Source organism: Borostomias antarcticus (assembly GCF_949987555.1).
Source record: "Borostomias antarcticus genome assembly, chromosome: 5".
NCBI classification, from domain to species: domain Eukaryota; kingdom Metazoa; phylum Chordata; class Actinopteri; order Stomiiformes; family Stomiidae; genus Borostomias; species Borostomias antarcticus.
The window spans coordinates 32893311-32913859 of NC_140238.1; the positions used below are offsets into that span (position 1 = coordinate 32893311).

The 20549-nt window shown below is 41.7% G+C and overlaps 2 protein-coding genes across 2 annotated transcripts; one reads left to right on the forward strand and one right to left on the reverse strand.

Moving 5' to 3' along the window:
* Positions 1–5785: 5785 nt before the first annotated feature.
* LOC311309809 (uncharacterized protein) lies at positions 5786–13756 on the reverse strand. The gene is made up of 6 exons (XM_084439131.1): positions 13666–13756; positions 13485–13554; positions 13075–13174; positions 11841–12457; positions 7025–7130; positions 5786–6730 (listed from the first exon to the last, which is right to left on the reverse strand). The coding sequence occupies exons 1-6, from the start codon at positions 13731–13733 to the stop codon at positions 6129–6131; spliced, it is 1563 nt and encodes a 520-aa protein (XP_084295257.1). The 5' UTR covers positions 13734–13756; the 3' UTR covers positions 5786–6128.
* Positions 13757–15061: 1305 nt separating this feature from the next.
* pgls (6-phosphogluconolactonase) lies at positions 15062–20404 on the forward strand. Its single transcript, XM_084438028.1, has 6 exons — positions 15062–15088; positions 15616–15887; positions 16235–16342; positions 16712–16813; positions 17889–18029; positions 19792–20404. Exons 2-6 carry the CDS (start codon positions 15624–15626, stop codon positions 19939–19941), a joined length of 765 nt encoding a protein of 254 aa, XP_084294154.1. The 5' UTR covers positions 15062–15088; positions 15616–15623; the 3' UTR covers positions 19942–20404.
* Positions 20405–20549: the final 145 nt, after the last annotated feature.

The window sequence follows — 20549 nt, forward strand, 5'->3', positions numbered from 1 at the left end:
AGTATTTCAGACATCAGACACTCTCATGAACGTTATTGCAGGGGATTACATGGGATGTTGTAATGTAATTCACTTGTGATCACAATTGCAATTGCTGTCTGCATTTGCTAAATGTGCTTAGATGTCAATTTAAAGCACAGAATATAAAGTATTATTGCCTGGTGTGAGTGGAGGGTGTGCTGGACACATTTGGATCTGTGCTCCTGCTGTCTTCTAACTGTTGAATGGTAAATGGACGGCACTTATATAGCGCTTTTCCACCTTAGCGGCACTCAAAGCGCTTTACAATGGCCTCTCATTCACCCATTCACACACACATTCACACACCAATGGCGGTAGCTGCCCTGCAAGGTGCTAACCTGCTCATTGGGAGCAATTTGGGGATAGGTGTCTTGCTCAAGGACACTTCGACATGTGGACAGTTGGAGCTGGGATTCGAACCACTGACCCTTCGATCACTGAACGACCCGCTCTACCAACTGAGCTACAGCCGCCCAAAAAAATGTGTGGATCTATGCTGCTGTCTTAACTGTGTTTAAATGTTTGGATGCGTGCTGCGGTCGGTGTTCAGTGAATGAATAGTATAGTAAAGTCAGGTGTAACCTCTATTTGATTCAATTACACTATGTGATAGTAGCCATGGAACCAGCACAGATGCTGAAAATAGATAGGTCTACTTGTAGAAATTGTAATATTCATATGGTTTAAAGGGTGTGGTCGAACTGACAATTACTATTGAGATACAGAAAGGACAGTGAAGCAAACAATGGATGTTGAAACAAAGAGAAACGAACGCACTACGGACAGTTTTGAATTTATATCATGTTTTAAAAATTCTGTAATGAAAGAGAAGAGTTGGGAAGAGCGATGCATGGTTTGTGTTAAATAGTACAAAATAATCTGTTACTATGGTACTAGCCTTGGAAACCATTACATAAGCATCATATTTAAATGTATCATGGCAGTAGAGAATACATTTATTTCTCTATTTCAGTTTCCAGAGAAGTGTCCTGTCCAAACTGATATATATGGAATCAAAGAAGATGATCCAGAAGAGGAAATCATCAACCGACGTCCAAAGAGAGGACAAGAGGAGAAATACGAAAGGCAATAAGAAGGAAGAGAAGGGTGAATTGATCTGAATTGTTTGATTTGTCCAGATATGGCCTAAAGATAGACTATTTGTTGTAAATCTATGATCATGACACTTCAATGTATTTTACTATCAGGAGATGGAGATCATGTGGACCGTGGAGAAGATGAACTTCCATCTGTCCTTGAGACTGTGAGAAAGAGTGAGCAGGATATCCAGGAGCACGACCAGATGATGACCCTGAGATTTATAAAACAGTTTTACCCTCATGTCATCCCGATTGAAGATGAGGAAGAACTTTTGAGTCAAGAGGAACAGATTAAGAATGTAGAAAGACCGGACAAACGGAGCGCACACACAACATACTCCGAGACATCTGCACTTTCAAACAAAGACGCTGAGATAAACACCGACTCAAACACCGAGACTTTCAGTCACGTTGATGGGTCTAGCCTCGCCCTCACCAGTGGCCCAGGCAAAAAGCAATTCAGTTGCCAAATATGTAGGAAGATTTTTGTGAAGGAGGTCGATCTCTCAATTCACATGGCGTCTCACAAAGTTGTCTCTCAAAGAATCTGCGGGGTTTGTAGGCAGTGCTTTCCTGACGGCGATGACTTTAGAGCTCACAAGTGTGTTCCTGCGAAGGGCTTGTCAGCCTGTCCACACTGTGGGAAGTATTTTGCCTCTGTGTCAGCCGTTAACATACACATCCGCGTGCACACGGGAGAAAGGCCCCACACATGCCTCATATGTGGTAAAGCATTCACCCAAAAAGGGAACCTACAGTGTCACCTACGCATTCACACAGGCGAGAGGCCGTTCAAATGTGACCAATGCGAAAGGACTTTTATACAGAAAATTCAACTCACCCAACATTTGATGTCTCATAAAAATCTAAATCTGAACAACAGATCCCAGTACAGATCACAACAATGAGATGTTGTCTGTGTATTTGTATAGGCTACAATAGAAAGCCATATACATGTAGCTTACTAAAAGTAACATTCTAGTCATTTCAGAGCATGTCACTTGATGTCAGTTTTACTAATTGCAATGCTTAAAGGTGCAGTGTGTGATTTTTGGGAAAATAAACATTTTTAATCATGCCCTACAACAACCAAGTAATTATATTATCTGATGTAGAATGTTTGTCTTTTGTTCAAATAACTACATGTTTTAATGTACTTAAAGTGGATTGTACACTACTGTGTTACTTTGTCAACACACTAACATTATTTCATTCACTTAAAGGAGTAGTAAAGGGAAAATGCATGTTTAGCCCTGTTTTAAGGTTACTTATGATCATATACAATGGTTCAGATCAAAACGTTGACAAAACTAGCACTTTTGAGAATGTTAAACTCTCGATTCAGACTTTATCAAAAGTGCTAGTTTTGTCAACGTTTTGATCTGAACCATTGTATATGATCATAAGTAACCTTAAAACAGGGCTAAACATGCATTTTCCCTTTACTACTTTAAAGGAAACGTGTGATGTGTTGCCAAACAGCAATAGAAAACAAAACTTGATAAAAAAAATAACCAAACTACATAATAGGTCCTAACAGCTTAGGCCTTACCTTACAGTCCTCCAGGGCCTCTTTAATGGGGTACACTCTGTGATTCCTATGCAACTCTGACCTCCTGCACTCGGAGCAGATCGGCTCCAAGTCCCCAACGCAGAAGAGCGATAGCTTCTCTCCATGATCCTCACACAATCTCTGACTAGGTTTCGGGTTCTCCTCAAAGCAGATGGGGCATTGTTTACAACCATGCTCTTCCCAGAAGTGCTCCAGACAGGAATTGCAGAAGCTATAGCCACAGGAGATGCAGCTGAGGACCACAGGAACGAGGAAGATCTCCCCACACACAGCGCAGGAACACTCATCCCCGATGAGAGAGGACATTTTGTCGTCCATTCTAGCCGGGTGCTGGAGGCAGACTCGCGTGTCTAAACCTGGCTCTGTGAGAGACATATGTCCCATGCATGTACAGTATCAGGCTAGATATAGTTACAGAGGAATCCTGTCCCTCTCACACCTGTTATAGCACCCTACTCTGGTTGCAACTTGCACCACACTGTGTGCAATGCAAATGCAATTTACTTTGCAATGTATTTTATAAATGTTAATTTTGTTACACACAAAGCGGATTTGTATACCATGAAAATTCAAATGCAAATCACATGACATTTGAATTATGTTATCTATACACTAACATACTACTAGCACACTATAGACACACGTTGTAACAAGAATCAGTAGGGTCAGTCAGTTTTATTACAGTGTAACCTCCTCGGGTCAGTGTCAGATTGTCACTCTTGTTATGGTCTCCTTTGTCTAAAAGCATATCCTGTCGTAGCCGGCTTATTCTCGAAAGAAATTGTATACTATTTAGTCGTTATTCTACATTATTAAACCCTGAATTTGAACAAGTACAATGTCTAATCATATATAATTACTCTCTCACATGCCTGGACTCAGCCAGCTGCTCAGCACAGCTGCACCTTCTGTATATTTATGACAGACTAGTCTTTAGAATATTAGAATATACACTCAGTGAATACATATGATATATATATCATACCTATTGAACTCAACTGTAAAAAATCATCTGTATATATATTTGTATTATAGGTTTAACATTTAACATCCATATAGATTTAACCCATCTGTAAATTCTTATCTTCAGATCTTTTCAGCTCTTTCAATTATTGTACATATTTTGTAAATGTGTTATATATTTGTGTTATATCTTATATTTTTTGTATTGTTACTTAATTTTCTTAATTGCTTTCAATGATGTATACGAGACAAATCTGACTTGACTTGAAATCTACTTCAAGATAGTTCATGACCTGCCTGTTAATAAAGTTTACTGATCAGCTAAATCCAACTTTAAAACAGCTGTTCCTGACATCGAGTTTGTCTTTGACTCTGGAAAAGAATGGTGCACCAATTTAAGGAAAGATAACACTGGAAAATGACATTAGTTCTTCTCAACAGTTAGCAAAGGTGAAAATGGTAAACGTGACCCCCCCCAAAACGAAAACGTGACTCCCCCAAACCCTCTCCATCAGCGTGTGAGAATTTAGGATCAGCATTTGAAGTTGACTAGAATTTAGATTCTGATTTTTTATTAGCCAAGTAGGCTTGCACCTACCAGGATGTTGTCTAGGTCTGTTGGTGCATGACAATAAACAAGAACAATACAGGACAGTGCAAAATACAACAACAAACTCATACAATACATGCCTATGTGAAATTGACAGGTCACCTCGAGTATGGATAGGAGATAGGAGACGGTATGTGCCCTACAGTCAATACAGTACGAGCCAAAAGTTTGTACACCTCATTCAATTGAACTTTTGACTGGTACTGTATGCATAATATAGATTTATCATGGCAGTCGAGAATACATGTATTTCTCTGTTGCAGTGTCCTGACCAAACTGATACTGTATATCTGTAATCAACGAAGAGGATTCAGATGAGGAAATCATCAACAAATGATTATCAACAGGTTTGATTTGTCCACCTGTAGCCTAAAGCTAGACTACTTCCTGTATGATTGTGACTTGAATCCAGTGACTTTAAAAAAGAAAAAAGCAGATATATGTGTGCACCCGTCCTTAAGGAGACAGAGACAGGAAGTGAGCAGAGACGGAGACAGGAAGTGAGCAGGACATCCAGGAGCACGACCCGGTGATGTCATAATAGGTGATGTCATGATGTCCTCGAGAGGTCTGGTGGAAAGCACCATGGGATGTCTCTCTCTCGATGGAATAGAGCAACAGATTTACCCACATGTCATTAAGTGAAGATGAGGAAGAACTTGAACGGTGCGTTCAAAATGGGGAACCGTTAAAGACCATGGAAGAACGAGACAAAAATACAGTCGTACGCAGACAACATATTCAGAACCCTCAAAGGGTTTGATGGTAGCGTGTCAATAATGTGGCATGTCTTTCTCCACCCTGTCTGCTCTACACACACAGCTGTGTCCACACAGGAGAAACGCCCCACACATGCCCCATATCTGGTAAAAGACTCACACAAAAAAGGAACCTACAATACCATCTACACATTCACGAAAGGCCATTCAAATGTGAAAAAAGTATTTTATACACAAAGTTCAACTCACTCAACATTTGATCTCATAAAAAGCTAGCCAAAACCAGGAGAGCCCAGAAGTGATCACGATGAGAGGTTGTCTGTGGATCTGAGGAGGCTACAATAGAAAGCTAAATATAACCTTGTACTGTACCTTGTACTGTCTAGAGCATGTCAGTTGATAGTTTTACTAATTACAAAGCTAAATCGTGTGCCCTACATCCAGGGAATTATATTATCTTATGTGTAATGTTTTCTCTTTTATTCACATGGAGGCCAAATAACTACATATTTTAATGTATACTTGAAGTGGATTTTTATTTTATTACACGACTGCATTATTAACGACATGTCAACACAATAAAATTCCGATTATTTCATTCACTTGAAGGAAACTTGTGATGTTGCCAAATAGCAATAGAAAACTAAATAGTGGATTAAAAACAACCAAATTACACAATAGTTTATAACAGCTTTTGTCACACACAATGTTTTACAGTACAAAGAGACTAGAACATTGTGTTCGCTTAATTTTGCCTTTCACACACCGGTAACCTATACCGTAACAAATTGGTACTGTGACACACCGGTAACCTATACTGTAACACACATCAGTACCGTAACAAGAAAATAGCTTACTTTCCAAAGATAATGGAACTTTTAGAATAAACACCTGATAACATGTTCAACTGTGTGTACCCTTATCACGCGATGCAGCCGTTTTAAAGGAAAAAGGCAGCGTTAGTGTGCAATACTGTGACCATAGAATACTTAACCTAGTGGAAGACGTTTCTGCGCTGTCAAAGCTGATTATGTCTCAGCAGGTTGGGACTTTTTTTTATTTATTTTTAAAACCATCAACTCTCCAAGACATTGACCTGTTTGTTTTTTTGTTTTTTTAATTATACATCAGATTATTCTCCATCAGTTGAAACATTGGTGTTGGTTGAAGCCGTGCTTGTAGGCATAACTCTTCCCACAATCCACACAGCTGTACGGCTTCTCCCCAGTATGACTTCGGAGATGTACGTTCAACGAGCTTTTCTGGGAGAAACTCTTGCCGCACTCCACGCAGCTGTAGGGCTTCTCTCCTGAGTGTGTGCGCTCGTGCAGTTTCAGGTAGGTTTTCTGAGCGAAACGCCGGCCACAAACCGTACAGCTGAAAGGCTTCTCTCCAGAGTGGCGTCTAATGTGGACTTTTAAGTAGCTCAGGTAACTAAAGCTTTTCCCACAAAATAAGCAATCAAACTGCTTTTGTTCCTTTCCTCTCTGGTAGTTCTGGTTTCTTGGTGTGTTTACGTTTACATTGTCAGGGTAGTCCAGGTATTCCACTGTGACCGAGTCCGCTGCCGTGTCCACAAGAGTGGCCAGAGACGGGTCGTCGATGAGGTTCTCCATGGATGTGGATGGTGTCCCTTGTTCCTGTTGGCTGTCCGTAGGTATCGGAAACGCGTTGACGCCCCGTTGGTAGAGGTGAAGATCATCAACTGGTCCCTCTGCCACGCCCTCTTCAGCTGACACAGCCCCTGTTAAGCATGGAAACAGCGTCAGACACACACAGTGACAGCCATTAACCCTTTTAACCCTGAAAATAAAGTGACAACATTTCGAATATTAATTGAATTTTCCCTATAATACTAGAAAGCGCAATTTCTCAGCTTTCAGCAAGTGTTGGAGTGAGGAATTTTTTAGATTTGTTAGATATTTTTTTAATATTATTAAATATTTGTTAGATATTTTTCAAATGTTGCCGGTGACGTGGTCGTATTAAAAGGGTTAACTTAACCAACCCGCTTTAACTCACTCGACCCATAACCTACCCTTTCTTTTCCCTGCGAGTCCCTTCTGTTGGCCCGCTGGCGTGTCCTCAAACATCTCCTCTTTGATGAAGATCAGTTCAGGCTCGTTGTCTATCAAGCCTATCGCCTGAGGAGAAAAAAGACAAAAAGAAAAAAAGGGAATTGCCCATTATTGAAAGCTGAAATGCATCCTCACGCTGAGGTGAAATGGTAAATGGTAAATGAGTGGTATGCACTTATATAGCACTTTTCTCACCCCTAAGGGACAAAGCGCTTTACAATGGCCTCTCATTCACCCATTCACACACACACACTCACACACCAGTGGCGCCAGCAAGCCATACAAGGCTAGTCTGCTCACTGGGAGCAATTCTTCAGGTCAATTCAAGTCACTGGGTTCAGTGTCTTGCTCAGGGACACTTCGACATGTAGACTGGAGGAGGCGGGATTCGAACCGCCGACCCTACGATCATTGGGACGACCCGCTCTACCACTGAGCCACAGCCGCCGCACGAAATAACACACGTAATCATGACTGGGGTGTGTGACCTCTTTCAAGCTGTCCGAGTCCACGGCCTCTTCCTGGGGTGGTCGGCCATCCTTCCACAGGTTCATACACCAGTCTTTTCCAAACACGCCTTCTATGGCAACAGGCATCTCTGTAAAATAAAAAAATTAACAGTGTCATTATCCTTAAAGGTGCCCTATTATTTCGACAGGTGAATATAGGTCACTGGGTCCCCCAAAACATCTTTGAATATTTTTGCTTAAAATACCACTCGGATGAAGCATTCTAGCATGCGTCTATACCCCTCTGTTTTTTCACGCCACGTTTACTGTACACAAATACGTTTTGGTTTTAAAATGGAAAAAACGGATTTATAAAACATTGCGCACGCACACCTGCACACAATTTCCCCTATTTGTTATGTGATGGGTTCTTTTGCAAAAACTGATATCTCCGTTTGGATGTGATCAAGGGGAAATAGTGTGCAGGTGTGCACACTAAAGTATCACTGCTTTAGTGTGCACGGAGGTCTGCGCTCTCCAAGTGCACTACTTATTTTGATTCATAAGCTGTACTTAGTATAAAATGTCAACTGACTATATGTGTGCAGTTTCTTTTTTAGTTGTTGATAATTAGGCCCCTCTGGAATATGTAGGGGTAGGACCTGTGTCCATTGCTCTCTGTAAAGCGCATTGTGCTGACTGTGTATGAAATGAGCTATACCAATAAAGTTTGATTTGATTTGATCCTCTTTTGAGGGGGCGGTGGGGGGGGGACACCAAATAAAGTCAAGTGGAAGCATTGCCAGCAATTTTTTTATGTGGCAGTGGACAGATGGCAATCTGAAGCCCTGAGGTCAGTTAAAGATAGACTCTTTGACTGGTCCTAAAAGACTAGCTTGGTAGTCAGCATCACGGCCTGTTGTAAGGTTATTTACAATCGTAAATAGTCTTAAGTTCTTTCTCTGTCCTGTTTTATAGTATAGTGGCTATAAACACAAGCACGTGGACACACTGATGTATACCAGACTCCGAATAGCTCAGACAGACAGACAGACAGACACAGACACACACACACACACACACACACACAGTGTGCTCCCACTGGACACACTGATGTATACCAGACTCCAAATAGCTCAGACACAGACAGACAGACACACAGACACACACACACACACAGTGTGCTCCCACATCAGATTGTTTAATCATCAGATAACTTGCTAGAACATAAGTAGCGGAAGTCAACATTAGATACGATGGACAGTTGCAACTAAGTATGACTGCCGTCACATCACTTAAGTGGGTGCTGCACATTGGTAGTCAAGGAGATTAGGTTACAATCAGGCGGTTAAATAATTGCTTGAGATGTTATCATTCTAGAGAGTAAATCTTCAGGCATGAGTGTGGGCACCTATGTGCCATACAGTTGGGTCCTGGTGAGGGGGACGGGTCCCAGCGATGGAGGGGGCCTCAGTCTGGGGCCCTGCATTCTGAGGTTGTACAGTTATACATGCCATCTGTATATAGGGTAGTAATACATCAACATGTCCAGTGTTGTGTACAGTTACACAGGCCATGCACGGGTATATAGATACACCATATGCTGTGTGTACAGTTATATAGGGCATGTAGCTACAGTCATGAAGACCATCTGTCTATAGAGTATTTATATACCATGTCTACTATGTCTCATATGTATTAATATCATATGATGTGTATATACACCCACAAACACACACCCACAAACACACACACACACACACACACAGTACCAGTCAAAAGTTTGGAATTTTGAATCAATGATCAATTGAAACTTTTGACTGGTACTGTGTGTGTGTGTGTGTGTGTGTGTGTGTGTGTGTGTGTGTGTGTGTGTGTGTGTGTGTATATATATATATATATACACATACATACACACATACCGTACATACACACATACATAATGTCTGTAGCCTATATTTTGACATATAGGCCTATTACTTTTAAAATGTAAATATATAAACCCACAAAAACACTGACCATGTCTTCTTATTCTACAGTTTGTGTGTTAGAAGGCCTATCAGAAACCCAAATGTATGCACAAGCACTGAAAAGTGAGTTTTTCATAACAGGGGATCCACATTTCCATTATTCATCAGTAGGTTATGTAAAGTGAAATATTCACCCCTGTTACATGCTCCATCAGATCCCTGAATTGCACTCTGCCGACGGCTGATGCTGACACCCTTCTGGGCTTGTGTGCTCCTGGAAGCCCTCAACTCGATCTCCAGTAAATAGCATTTTTTCCTCAATGCCTCGTTGTCATTCTTGTGTTGACAGATCTCAGACCGGAGCGAGGCGGAGCACTCGTCTGCCACTTTTCCGATTTCAAGAACAGCAGCTTTGGTTAATTTCTCCAAGATTAAAGCTAATTGAGCTTGAAAAATTCCACGATTTAACACAGTATTCATGTTTTGTTCCTAGTTGCTTTATCTAGATACCTGCCTGGCTTTGGTTGAGCCCTCTGATGATTGTGTATGCTTCTCCAAACATTGGGGGTGACTCTGATTGTGAACACGATTTATCATCTGGGGTCAGCCGACTCTTTGTCGAGCGGAGTCGAAGCCCCTTCTGTTATGCTGTGGCTAACTCCTTCCTCGCCGCCTTTCAGTTTCGGCGGTCATTGGTATCCAAAACATGGTGACCTAAGTCGCAAAGGATTGTGGGGCTTTTTACCGTAAATATGAGATATCGCTCCTTCTCATTTTCTTACCTCGCTTTCGGCAGAGAGTTACGTCAAAGACCAGGATATATAGCTCTTAAAAGGTTGACGGCGAATTGCCCATTTCTACAAATTACTGATCTAGTAAGAGCAATAGTAATTCAGAGTTTTTTTCATGCTTTTATTTCAAGACAATACTTTATTTATCTTACGTCTTGGCCATCAATATCTATCCATCAGCCTGCTAGTTCAAAATTCAGCAGCTAGAGAACCAATAAGAGAAGACACAGCTATTACCTCTTTGTTAGCCTCCCTTCATTAGATTCAAATACATTTTAGAATCAGTTTTAGAATTATTTTGATTACTTATAAGACTGTGGGTCCAGTCATGTCTATAGATGGATTAAAACGATATAGTGATTCGTAGTTTAAGTAATAGACCTCACTGCCAAATCTCTCTCTCTCACACACACACACACACACACAATGGTGTAAATTGAAATAACTATATCAGGTGTCTCGACTCTACTCCCTACTGTCCATAATCCTTATAATATGTTGGTTATTTGACCAATGCAGGACACACAAAGGAGACATTGAGGTAGGACATCTGAACTGACTGTACTATTCAAAGTTACTGTTACAATGATTGCGTAGGCCTACTTACTTTGTTTCTCTATAATTGCAGGAGGAAGACCATGAGGAAGCTGATTTGTGAGTTATTCCTTCATCTGTGTATCATTACTTTGTGTAGGCTGTGTATTTTATTTTTGTCAGAGAAAGAAACATAGACATAGAACATTATAACTGGACTACCTTATAATACAGTAGATCACTTTGGTGATATGTTGTGCACAGGACTATCTATCTATCTATATATCTATCTGTCTGTCTATAAAAAGAGTCACTGATTAACTATAATATCAAACATATTTTTCTAAATGAATTACAAATAAAAAAAACTGAAACTAATTTATTGCATTATTATTCACCCCCTTAGCTATGACTCCTAAATAAGCTCTTGTATAATGTAATTAGTTGAATCCATCTGTGTGCAATTGAGGAATTTCTCATGATTTCAGAATAAATACACCTGTGCTTGGGTGATCCCACAGTTGGCTTTTGTGCGTTCCCAAATGAAGAACATTTCCAAGGATATCAGAACATTTCCAAGGCATTGAATATCCCCTGGAGCACAACTTTAATGAAAATGGAGAGAATATGGCTCAACTGTGGCTATAACAGACCGTCAGGAAGTAACCGGGCACAGTGGGCCAGAGTCAGATATTTCTCCGATCTTCTAATTCACCACAGAGTGGCGTTGAGGTCATCAAGCAAAGCCTTGCTGACTGTTTCAGAATCAGAAAAGGTTCAAATCTAAAGCCGGTCGAGCAACTTGTTTTTGTTATTATTACAGTAGCCTATGTCGTGTTTTTTAGTATAAGAAATTCTGGAAACACAAGATAGTTGCAAGTGATACATTTATTAAGTAATGATACTCAACTATGAATGAGTGAATGCCAAGAATCAGCTGGCAAAGCTGCTGTTGGCAATGACAGTGTTGTTGAAGAGCCTGTGTTCATTCCCATGTGTCGCCAGACAGGAGCTGATTCACTGTCAGAGTGCATGTATCGCTAGGTGTTTTTTAAGGTTACAATTTTTTGTAAATCCCTTTCCACAGTTTAAGCAAACGAAAGGTTTTTCCCCAGTGTGCGTACGTTGATGCATGTCCAGAGTACATTTCTGTATGAAGCCTTTCCCACACACGAGACATCGGTATGGCTTCTCCCCTGTGTGCGTGCGCTGGTGGGTATAAAGATGCCCTTTCTGTGCATAGCGCTTCCCACACAGAGTGCATCTGTACGGCTTCTCTCCTGTGTGACTTCGCTGGTGAATTTCAAGCTGACTGAAACACCTGAAGCTCTTACCACACAGCATGCAGCCAAATCTTTTTGCGACTGGAAGGGTTCTCAAGTTGTGGATCTTCATGTTCTTTGCCAAACTGACACTTGGAGAGACGGCATTTCTACCGGAACTTTTTCCCGTCACCGGGATTGAGTGTGTATGTGTGAGCTGTGCATTCTGGGTCTTTGAGTATGTGGAAGGAAAACATATGTCCGATCTCTCCGGTGCCACAGTTGATGAGGTCTCCGTGCTCCAGTTCACGAGGCCCTCAGCGAGTACAGGCTCTCCATCTACGTCATCTAGACCTTTTTCACCATCTGCACCAAGTGACACAGCGCCTGTTAAGAAAACATTCACACGTTTGCATACACACATTTAAGAACAGTGGAACAAACATAGACCAACGGTAATATCAAAGACAGGTTAATACCACACAGTATTTTATCTATTGACTGTATATGTGAAGAGAAGCTCTCAAGTATTTATAATGTTTTTCATCATACATTGTATCCGTACTATGTACACTGTATGACTTATACATCTACTTGGACTTCAACTGTATTGCTTTTACATTATGTTTATAATAGAAGGATAATTATCGCATTTACATCATGTCCTTGTCTGTGGAACAGTAGAACTTGTCTGCGTTGTGTTTCTGGTTCGTTTGACCCATGTTAAGGGATTGTCCAGGGCGGGACGCGAACCTACAACCTTGCGTTTGCAAGTTGGATGTGCTAACAACTGCGCCAAGAGATACCCCACTATCAGCAGGGTCGTTTATACACATCCTTTATACCAGGGGAGTGAGTTTCACCGGCTACTCGCTTCCACGACCTGGGAGGACTACACTCACTCCACCAGGGTTTACGAGACTCACGATTCACTCGGTTACACCTGGATCACATGATTCTCTCCTAGCACATTCCTCAAGCTGAGTAACTCCACCAACACTCACTGATCTCACTGAGCAGTTCTCTCACGCTGCTCTTCACGTCTGAGGGCTCCTCCTTAATCAGGATCAGGTCAGACTGCTCTCCCGTTGAGTTTGTTGGCAGCTGTAGAGAAAGGAAAACATACAGTGTCGTGATCACACCCTACAACGATCCTCCCTCTTATGCACCTATTGTGTTTTTGATTGCTATTCTTGCACTTTGCCTTCAGCACTAGATTATGCTCTTAATCACTTGTTTTAGAAAGGAGATGCACTTGTGAATTCTGGTGAGTAGTAGTACATTGGCTTATCCTACGTTTAATGCAATTATTGTTAGTCGCTTTGGATAAAAGCATCTGCTAAATGACTAATGGAATGTATTGTTTCTATGCACTGCGAGTCAGTCAGAGCTCACTAAGTACAGTTGAACTCACTTCAACAAGAGTTGCATCTGGAAGACAGTTCCTGGTCTCAGGGGGAGAACTCATTTCCACAGAATTCTCCCTAAGTCAAGATATAGAAATAGATTAGTGCAGATCAAGAAGATCACAGCAAAGGGGTATCATGGTCTGTGCTGTAGGGGCACCTCCATTCTACACCGAGGGAGCTTCAAACCTTTTAATAGCTGGTGTCGTCCATTCAGCCTGCCATTTTGCAGAGCTATTCACTGAACAATCGCTCATTCTTGCTGGTGTTTTCGTGCGTCTGTCTGATGCGTCTCTGTGTCCTTGTCCGATCGAAAGGAGATTTTCCATCAAGCGCAGTTTTTCTGTCAGTGCTGAAATTTCATTCCGCCCTCGACTTATTTCTAGTTTTAACATCTTTGATTCGATCTCGACCAGTTTGCTTATTTCTAGAACAGCAGTTTTTGATAAAGCATCCATGATAGATACGAGCTGTGATTGAAAAGAATAATGAGTCGACATTTTCCTAACTTCCTTTATTCCACTCTATGGGAGTGTAGCCTATACTATCCTGATGAATAGCTTGGATGTATTCTACAACAATATTGCTATGATGTGTCTGCCCCGCGCTCTGTGGCTGGTCCAATGTAAGAATGGACGCTTCAAGCACTTGGTTTCCATCTGCTGGACCGGAGGGTGTTGTACTGTGTGTGTGTGTGTGTGTGTGTGTGTGTGTGTGTGTGTGTGTGTGTGTGTGTGTGTGTGTGTGTGTGTGTGTGTGTGTGTGTGTGTGTGTGTGTGTGGTGTGTGTGTGTGTGTGTGTGTGTGCGTGTGTGTGTGTGTGTGTGCGTGTGTGTGTGTGTGTGTGTGTGTGGGCGGGCGCTTGTACAAGCTGGATGTAGAGAGCTTTTGGGGGAGGCGGCAGGACCATAGGACAAGTGCCTGATTGGCTAGTGAATGAAGCGTTTCAGGAAGTGGAATCAGATGATCGCCGAACCAATCTGGTTGATGCTAGAATGGATCGTCCGGAGGGAGAGGGACTCCCATGGATGTATTAATAGAACTAGTTAATTAGTAATTAGTAGACTAATAGTAGACTAGTAGTTAATTAGTAGACTCCACTACACGTCATCACGCTCACAAACAGAATAGTTTGGCAGCCAGGAGGCGCGTGGGCAGCGAGATTGATCTATTCGCCCGCGAGCATCCCAGTGGTGCCAATCCCTCTGGTAAGGGAAGTAGCTCTCCTAAAAGTAGCTAGAAGACGTAATCTGCTAATTTGTATAATGTGCATTTCTGAAAGAGGCAAAATTAATAGAAAAGCAGCTCTTGGTCAGAGCGGTCACGGTGTCCGTAGCTGCAGCTGGCTGGACTGACACTAGATGTTTTTGCAGAGCTCTGTCAACACAATAATTCTACAAATTACTAGAAAAACTCGCTGCGTCGTGGTCGCTTTTGACTAATTAAGTCGCCAAAGGGGGTCTGGAAAGTGGCCAGGTATGTGTTCACGCCAGGTATGTGTTCACGCCTGGCTCAGTAACTGCCTAGCGCTGTGATTGGTTGATGTGTAGCGGAGTTCCCTCCGGACGATCCATTCTAGCATCAACCACAAATCCTCATGCAACTCTGAAAAGGTAAACGGCACCATTCTCAAACTGCCTCTTCCCGATTAGTCAATCAAAATCTAAATTGAATGTTTTTATTCATTTATTTGGTGTAGTTGCCCTCGCCTGGCAAGACTTATAGTTAGCTAGTTAGCGATAGCTGGCTTTTTCACTAATGTTAGGCTAGCTGTAGGATATGGTTTGTGATTTGGCATACAAATTGTTAAAATACAAAATGTCGATTTAAATGTATGAAATTAGATGTAAATCAGCTGTTCTCTGTGCTTCAACTGTAATTTATTATCAAAAATGTTTTTGCCTTTTGTCTGCAAAATCTGCAATATCACTGTGCATTGCAGAACAATATGGTGTTGCACACTTCCTTGTAACTATTTACAATTGAACAGAGGGAGCAGTGTTGAGAAGGAGACTAAGATGAGCCTAAAGGCAGACTGTCCACGCAAGGATGCACTTTCCTCCAAAAGCAACTTGGGGAAAAAAATGGTGAAAACCGATGTTAATACTACAGCCTGACCTCTTTCCTTCTTCTCTCCCAGTCGCAGACATGTCAGGCAGACGAGTCGTGTCCTTCCCTTCCTCGGCAGAGCTCGGCCCGGTGCTGGCTCGTCTGGTGGCCTCTCGGGCTGAGGAGGCCATCTCCTCTCGTGGTCGGTTCTCCCTGGGTCTCTCGGGGGGCAGCCTGGTGACCATGCTGAGCACCGAGCTGCCCGCCCTGCCTGACCTAGACTGCAGCAAGTGGCTCGTAGGCTTCTGTGATGAGAGATTGGTGACATTTGATGACCCAGAGAGCACTTATGGACTGTACAAGGTTATCTATCTATCTATCTATCTATCTATCTATCTATCTATCTATCTATCTATCTATCTATCTATCTATCTATCTGTCTATCTCTCTGTCTATCTCTCTGTCTATCTGTCTATCTTTCTGTCTATCTATCTATCTATCTCTCTATCTATCTATCTATCTATCTATCTGCACTGTTGGGCCAATGCTTGTTTCATAATCAATCATCATCAATCGGTAGTGTTCATTTAGTTCATGATATATGCCCCCCCCCCCCATTGCTCTCTGTAAAGCGCATTGTGTTGCCTCTGTATGAAATGCACTATACAAATAAAGTTTGATTTGATTTGATCTTGTGTTTCTCGCCAAAGAATCAACTGTTCGCCAAGGTGAATATCCCTGATAGTGGAGTCTTGGCCATCGATCCATCTCTGCCCGTGAAAGAGTGTGCTGAGGACTACACACGCAAACTGAACAAGGTACACCTTGTATACCTTATATATATATATATATATATATATATACATACATACACCTTATACCTTGTATACACCTTGAATTTGTATTTTTTCGTAGATGAAACGTTCCCCAAGTGTTACACATCAAAAAATGTTTGTTTGAAAAAAAATGATTTTATTCAAGTAATAGTGTTATTGGACCGTCTCAAAGGTATGGAGTGTTAGTCACCCTGTTTCACATTCATTCTTTCTTTCATTCAAGATTTACATTCGAAATTACACTGAGTAATTACACTCATTTGCAGTGTCACCAAGTAATCAACATCAAGAAACGATATTACATAAACAGGAATAAACAAGATTACATAACTTGTTGTTTTGGGTGTGCAGGCCTTCCCACAGGAGAATATTCCGGTATTTGACATGTTGCTGCTGGGAATGGGTCCTGATGGACACACCTGCTCTCTCTTCCCCAACCACCCTCTCCTGGAGGTGAGTTGATCATCTAAAGATATATATATATATACTGAGATTTGTTCATCCTATAGATTTTATTTTGATTTACATGATCTAATTTTCCTATTGCATCTCTGTGTGTTCGAAAGAGAGAGACAAATGCAATTAGATGAGGCTTCTTCTCATCTGGATGTAATTAAAGTCGCACTGAAACGGATGTTTGAGATCATCTAACTTCCGTAGTTTGACGTATTTCCGACGCAAACAAGCTATGAGGGTGGGACATATGTTTAGAGGAATTTGATTGGAACATTGACAAGTGGACGGGTTTTAAGAACTTTAGACAGATTCGATAGAAGGATAGCGTTGATTGACGGGTGGATGTTGTGAGTTTATTGGCCTAAAATCAGTCATTGCACATTACCTACCGTTTTCCAGGAAGTAAGAAATTATATACTTTGATATAAGATTACAACAAAAGTAGAATTTTGTAATTTTTTTGGCATACATTGTTGAATAGGTGAACACTATGACCAATTATGTGAACCAACATGGGACAGAATGCTTTTTTCATTTCAGTGCGACTTTAAGGCTGTTAAGATGCTACTCCTGTCCACTGGGAGTCATTCATAATCGAAGAACAGTTGTTTGTATACAGAGGAAAGCCTCAGTATGTCTATAGGAGCCTCCTGTGAAATATATAACCTAAATGAAGCACATCTGAAAAAACATGATTTTAGATTACATTACAAACATGATTTTAAGATAATTTAGGTTACTAATTGACTAATTTAGGTTCTGGAGCTATGCCAGTACACATTCTATACTGTGGTTCTTGATGTATTTTTGCACATGTATAGGCTACTCTGTCATGTATGTATTATTTAAGTCACTACCCTGATAATGTATGGATCATCCATGTGTGTACGTTTAAACACACACTCTGGTCATATGGATGCCATGTTCATCTAAAGTTTGTGTTTATCTGCGTGCATGTCACACCAACAACCATCTTCTAAAAGTTGTCTTGTGGTACCCATTTAGTTGTCTTGAGGGGACTTTGTGTACTTATGTGATGATTGATTTGGGTGTGGGTGTTCCCTTTTTCTAGGAGTTTGAGAAGATTGTGGCTCCCATCAGTGACTCTCCAAAGCCGCCACCACAGCGCGTGACCATGACTCTTCCTGTGGTGAACTCAGCTCGCTGTGTGGTCTTTGTATCAACAGGGGGCAGCAAAGCACCTGTTTTGAAGGTACAGTGTTTTAGGGCTGGTGTCAGAACTCAGGATTGTTGCACTGTCATTCACTTGGTAGCTCTGGTCGTTTTTTGTTTTTTTTGCTGGCCTGTAGTTCTCTGTTGGCACCACAAGAGGCAGTAGTCCCTCCACCCAAATCTAACATCATGATATTATACCTCGCCTAGACCAAACAAATACTCTTAGAGGCACTTAGAAGGCAAGTGTTTTTTCAGGTCTGTCAACGTTAACGCTGGCGATGAATCTGGAAACTTGAACGCGTACCATGAACCCGACTTCCTCCTTTAATTCCAAACATAAATGTTTACCTGACTGAATTACTGAAAGGCATGTGAATCGTGGATAAGTGATTCAAGATATGTTTTATTGGCCATGTATATAGTACACACACTAGGAATGTGTCTAGAGTAATGGCATACGCTGTAGCAGATGACATAGGACAGGGTACAGGACAGTGCAAAGACATGACGGTGCAAATACAAAATTCAGTCCAAACAAAATTCAGTGCAATATACAAAATATGATACTGTTAAAATAGGGAAACACAAATGAAAATTCACGTAATATTTACAAAATGGAGTGTGGTTGGTGTATATACAGTGTGTGTGTGCAGATTGTAGTGTGATGTATACAGTTGAGATATGTGGAACAATCAGAGGTAGTGTGCAAATGAAGAAAGGGGTGTAGAGTCGGAGGGGGGGTGGGGTCGTGGGGGGGGGGGGGTCGTGGGGGGACCCGAGCCTTGTTAACGAGTCTGACGGTCGTGGGAAAGAGGCTGTGTTTGTAGCGCGTGGATCCCGATGGACTGCAGTCTCCTGCCAGTGGGTCAAAGAGAGCGTGACCTGGATGGGAAAGGTCGGCCACAGTCTCTCTGGCCTGTTTAGGGTCCTGGAGGTGAGCAGGTCCTGTAGGGAGGGTGTTTTACGTGTGCTGGATTAGCATTGGAAACATTGAAACTGATGTGTCCAGGTGACAAGACCCATCTTAATTTAACAGACGTTAGATTACACATAATATCAGTTCACATCTATTTTTATGGCATGGCTAGTTGGTAACGTCCTACTAACCAGTCCTGAAGAGAAACAAGCCAGCAACAGCCCATAACCCGGGCTTGACCTGGTCTAGTTATCAGGACCCTCCTATCTATGTGGGTATATTTCACTCAAAACCAGTAATTACAGTTTGTGCTCAAACAACACTCTCCTGCTGTCTTTTTGCACAGGATTTGGCCAAAATGCCTTCATGTTCTCTCCCCCTGCAGCCTGGAACCACTTGTAGACAGATGTGCAGCTCGATGAGATCCCGATTTGGGCTTTCAAAGATGTAGTGAAGGGGTTGGAAGCAAATTCAGTTGGAGCCTGTCGCTTGCTTCCTTGGCTAGGTTCCGTTTCCTCATGTCTGGCTTTTTGCTTTTAGGTTTATGACTATGAATTGCTCTGCTGTTAATGTTATTTTATGCTGGAATTTTATTGCTGCTGCTACATTGTGTGTCATGTGTCGTTAATGCTGATTAATGTGCCGTTTGAAATTCCGTTACTGTTGTTGGATGCTGTTCGGAACGTATTGCAACTGTCTTGGCCAGGGCTCCTTCGAAAAAGATATTCTAATCTCAACTGGATTTACTTTTCAAGTCAGTTAACAATAATGCAATGTTCAGACTTCAATAATACAGTTGCTTGGGTTTTTTATACGATGTATCTTGATTTCTTACACTGTGACATAAGTTCACACATTTCCATATACTTTCTGTCCCTCACAGCAAGTGCTGGAGGACGTGGAAGACCCAGCGCCTCTCCCTGCCGCTCGCGTTGTCCCCACCCAGGGTGAGCTCCTCTGGCTCCTGGATGACCCAGCAGCTGCCCTCCTCACTCTCCAGGTAGAGAGACCAGGGCCAGGGGCTAAACTCTGAACCTCTGCTGCGGTGACCCCGAGAGAAGATCTTCACCAACAGAGAAGACGAAGGAACATTCTGAATATAGCGCTTAGCATTCCTGTTTGCACTTGGAGAGAAGTTTTGGAGAACAGGGATGGGTCAGGGCTCAGATCTTAGGAACACTTGTGTCAGAGCACTGTAGCAGGGAAAACAAGAGGATTAAGATTAGTTCAGTTGTAAACTGAAATGTGTTTCTTTAGGTCGGTTTTTAGGCCCAATTTATTGATTATTAATCGGATGACCTCTAGTATAGAGGATAATATTATGGTATGCACTGCCATGCGATTCTCTCAGAAATGTTGATGGATATGATATTTGCCTCCCACCAACCTTTCAGTGATGTCTAAAGATTGTTACCTAGGTAACCAACATGTTAAGCCTGTGTGTGAGAGACATGGTGTTTGGGTTGAACACTAAAATTGGCAAAGGACAGATGTTAAGTAGGCTATGCCCACTGTCAGGTTAGAAGAGGGTTTTTCACAACGCCATCTGTTAATTACTGCTAAAGTATTAATGTAAAACATTAAATGTGGTGATTACCCAACATGCTCATCAATCAAAACATGTTTATGTAATTGCTTTTA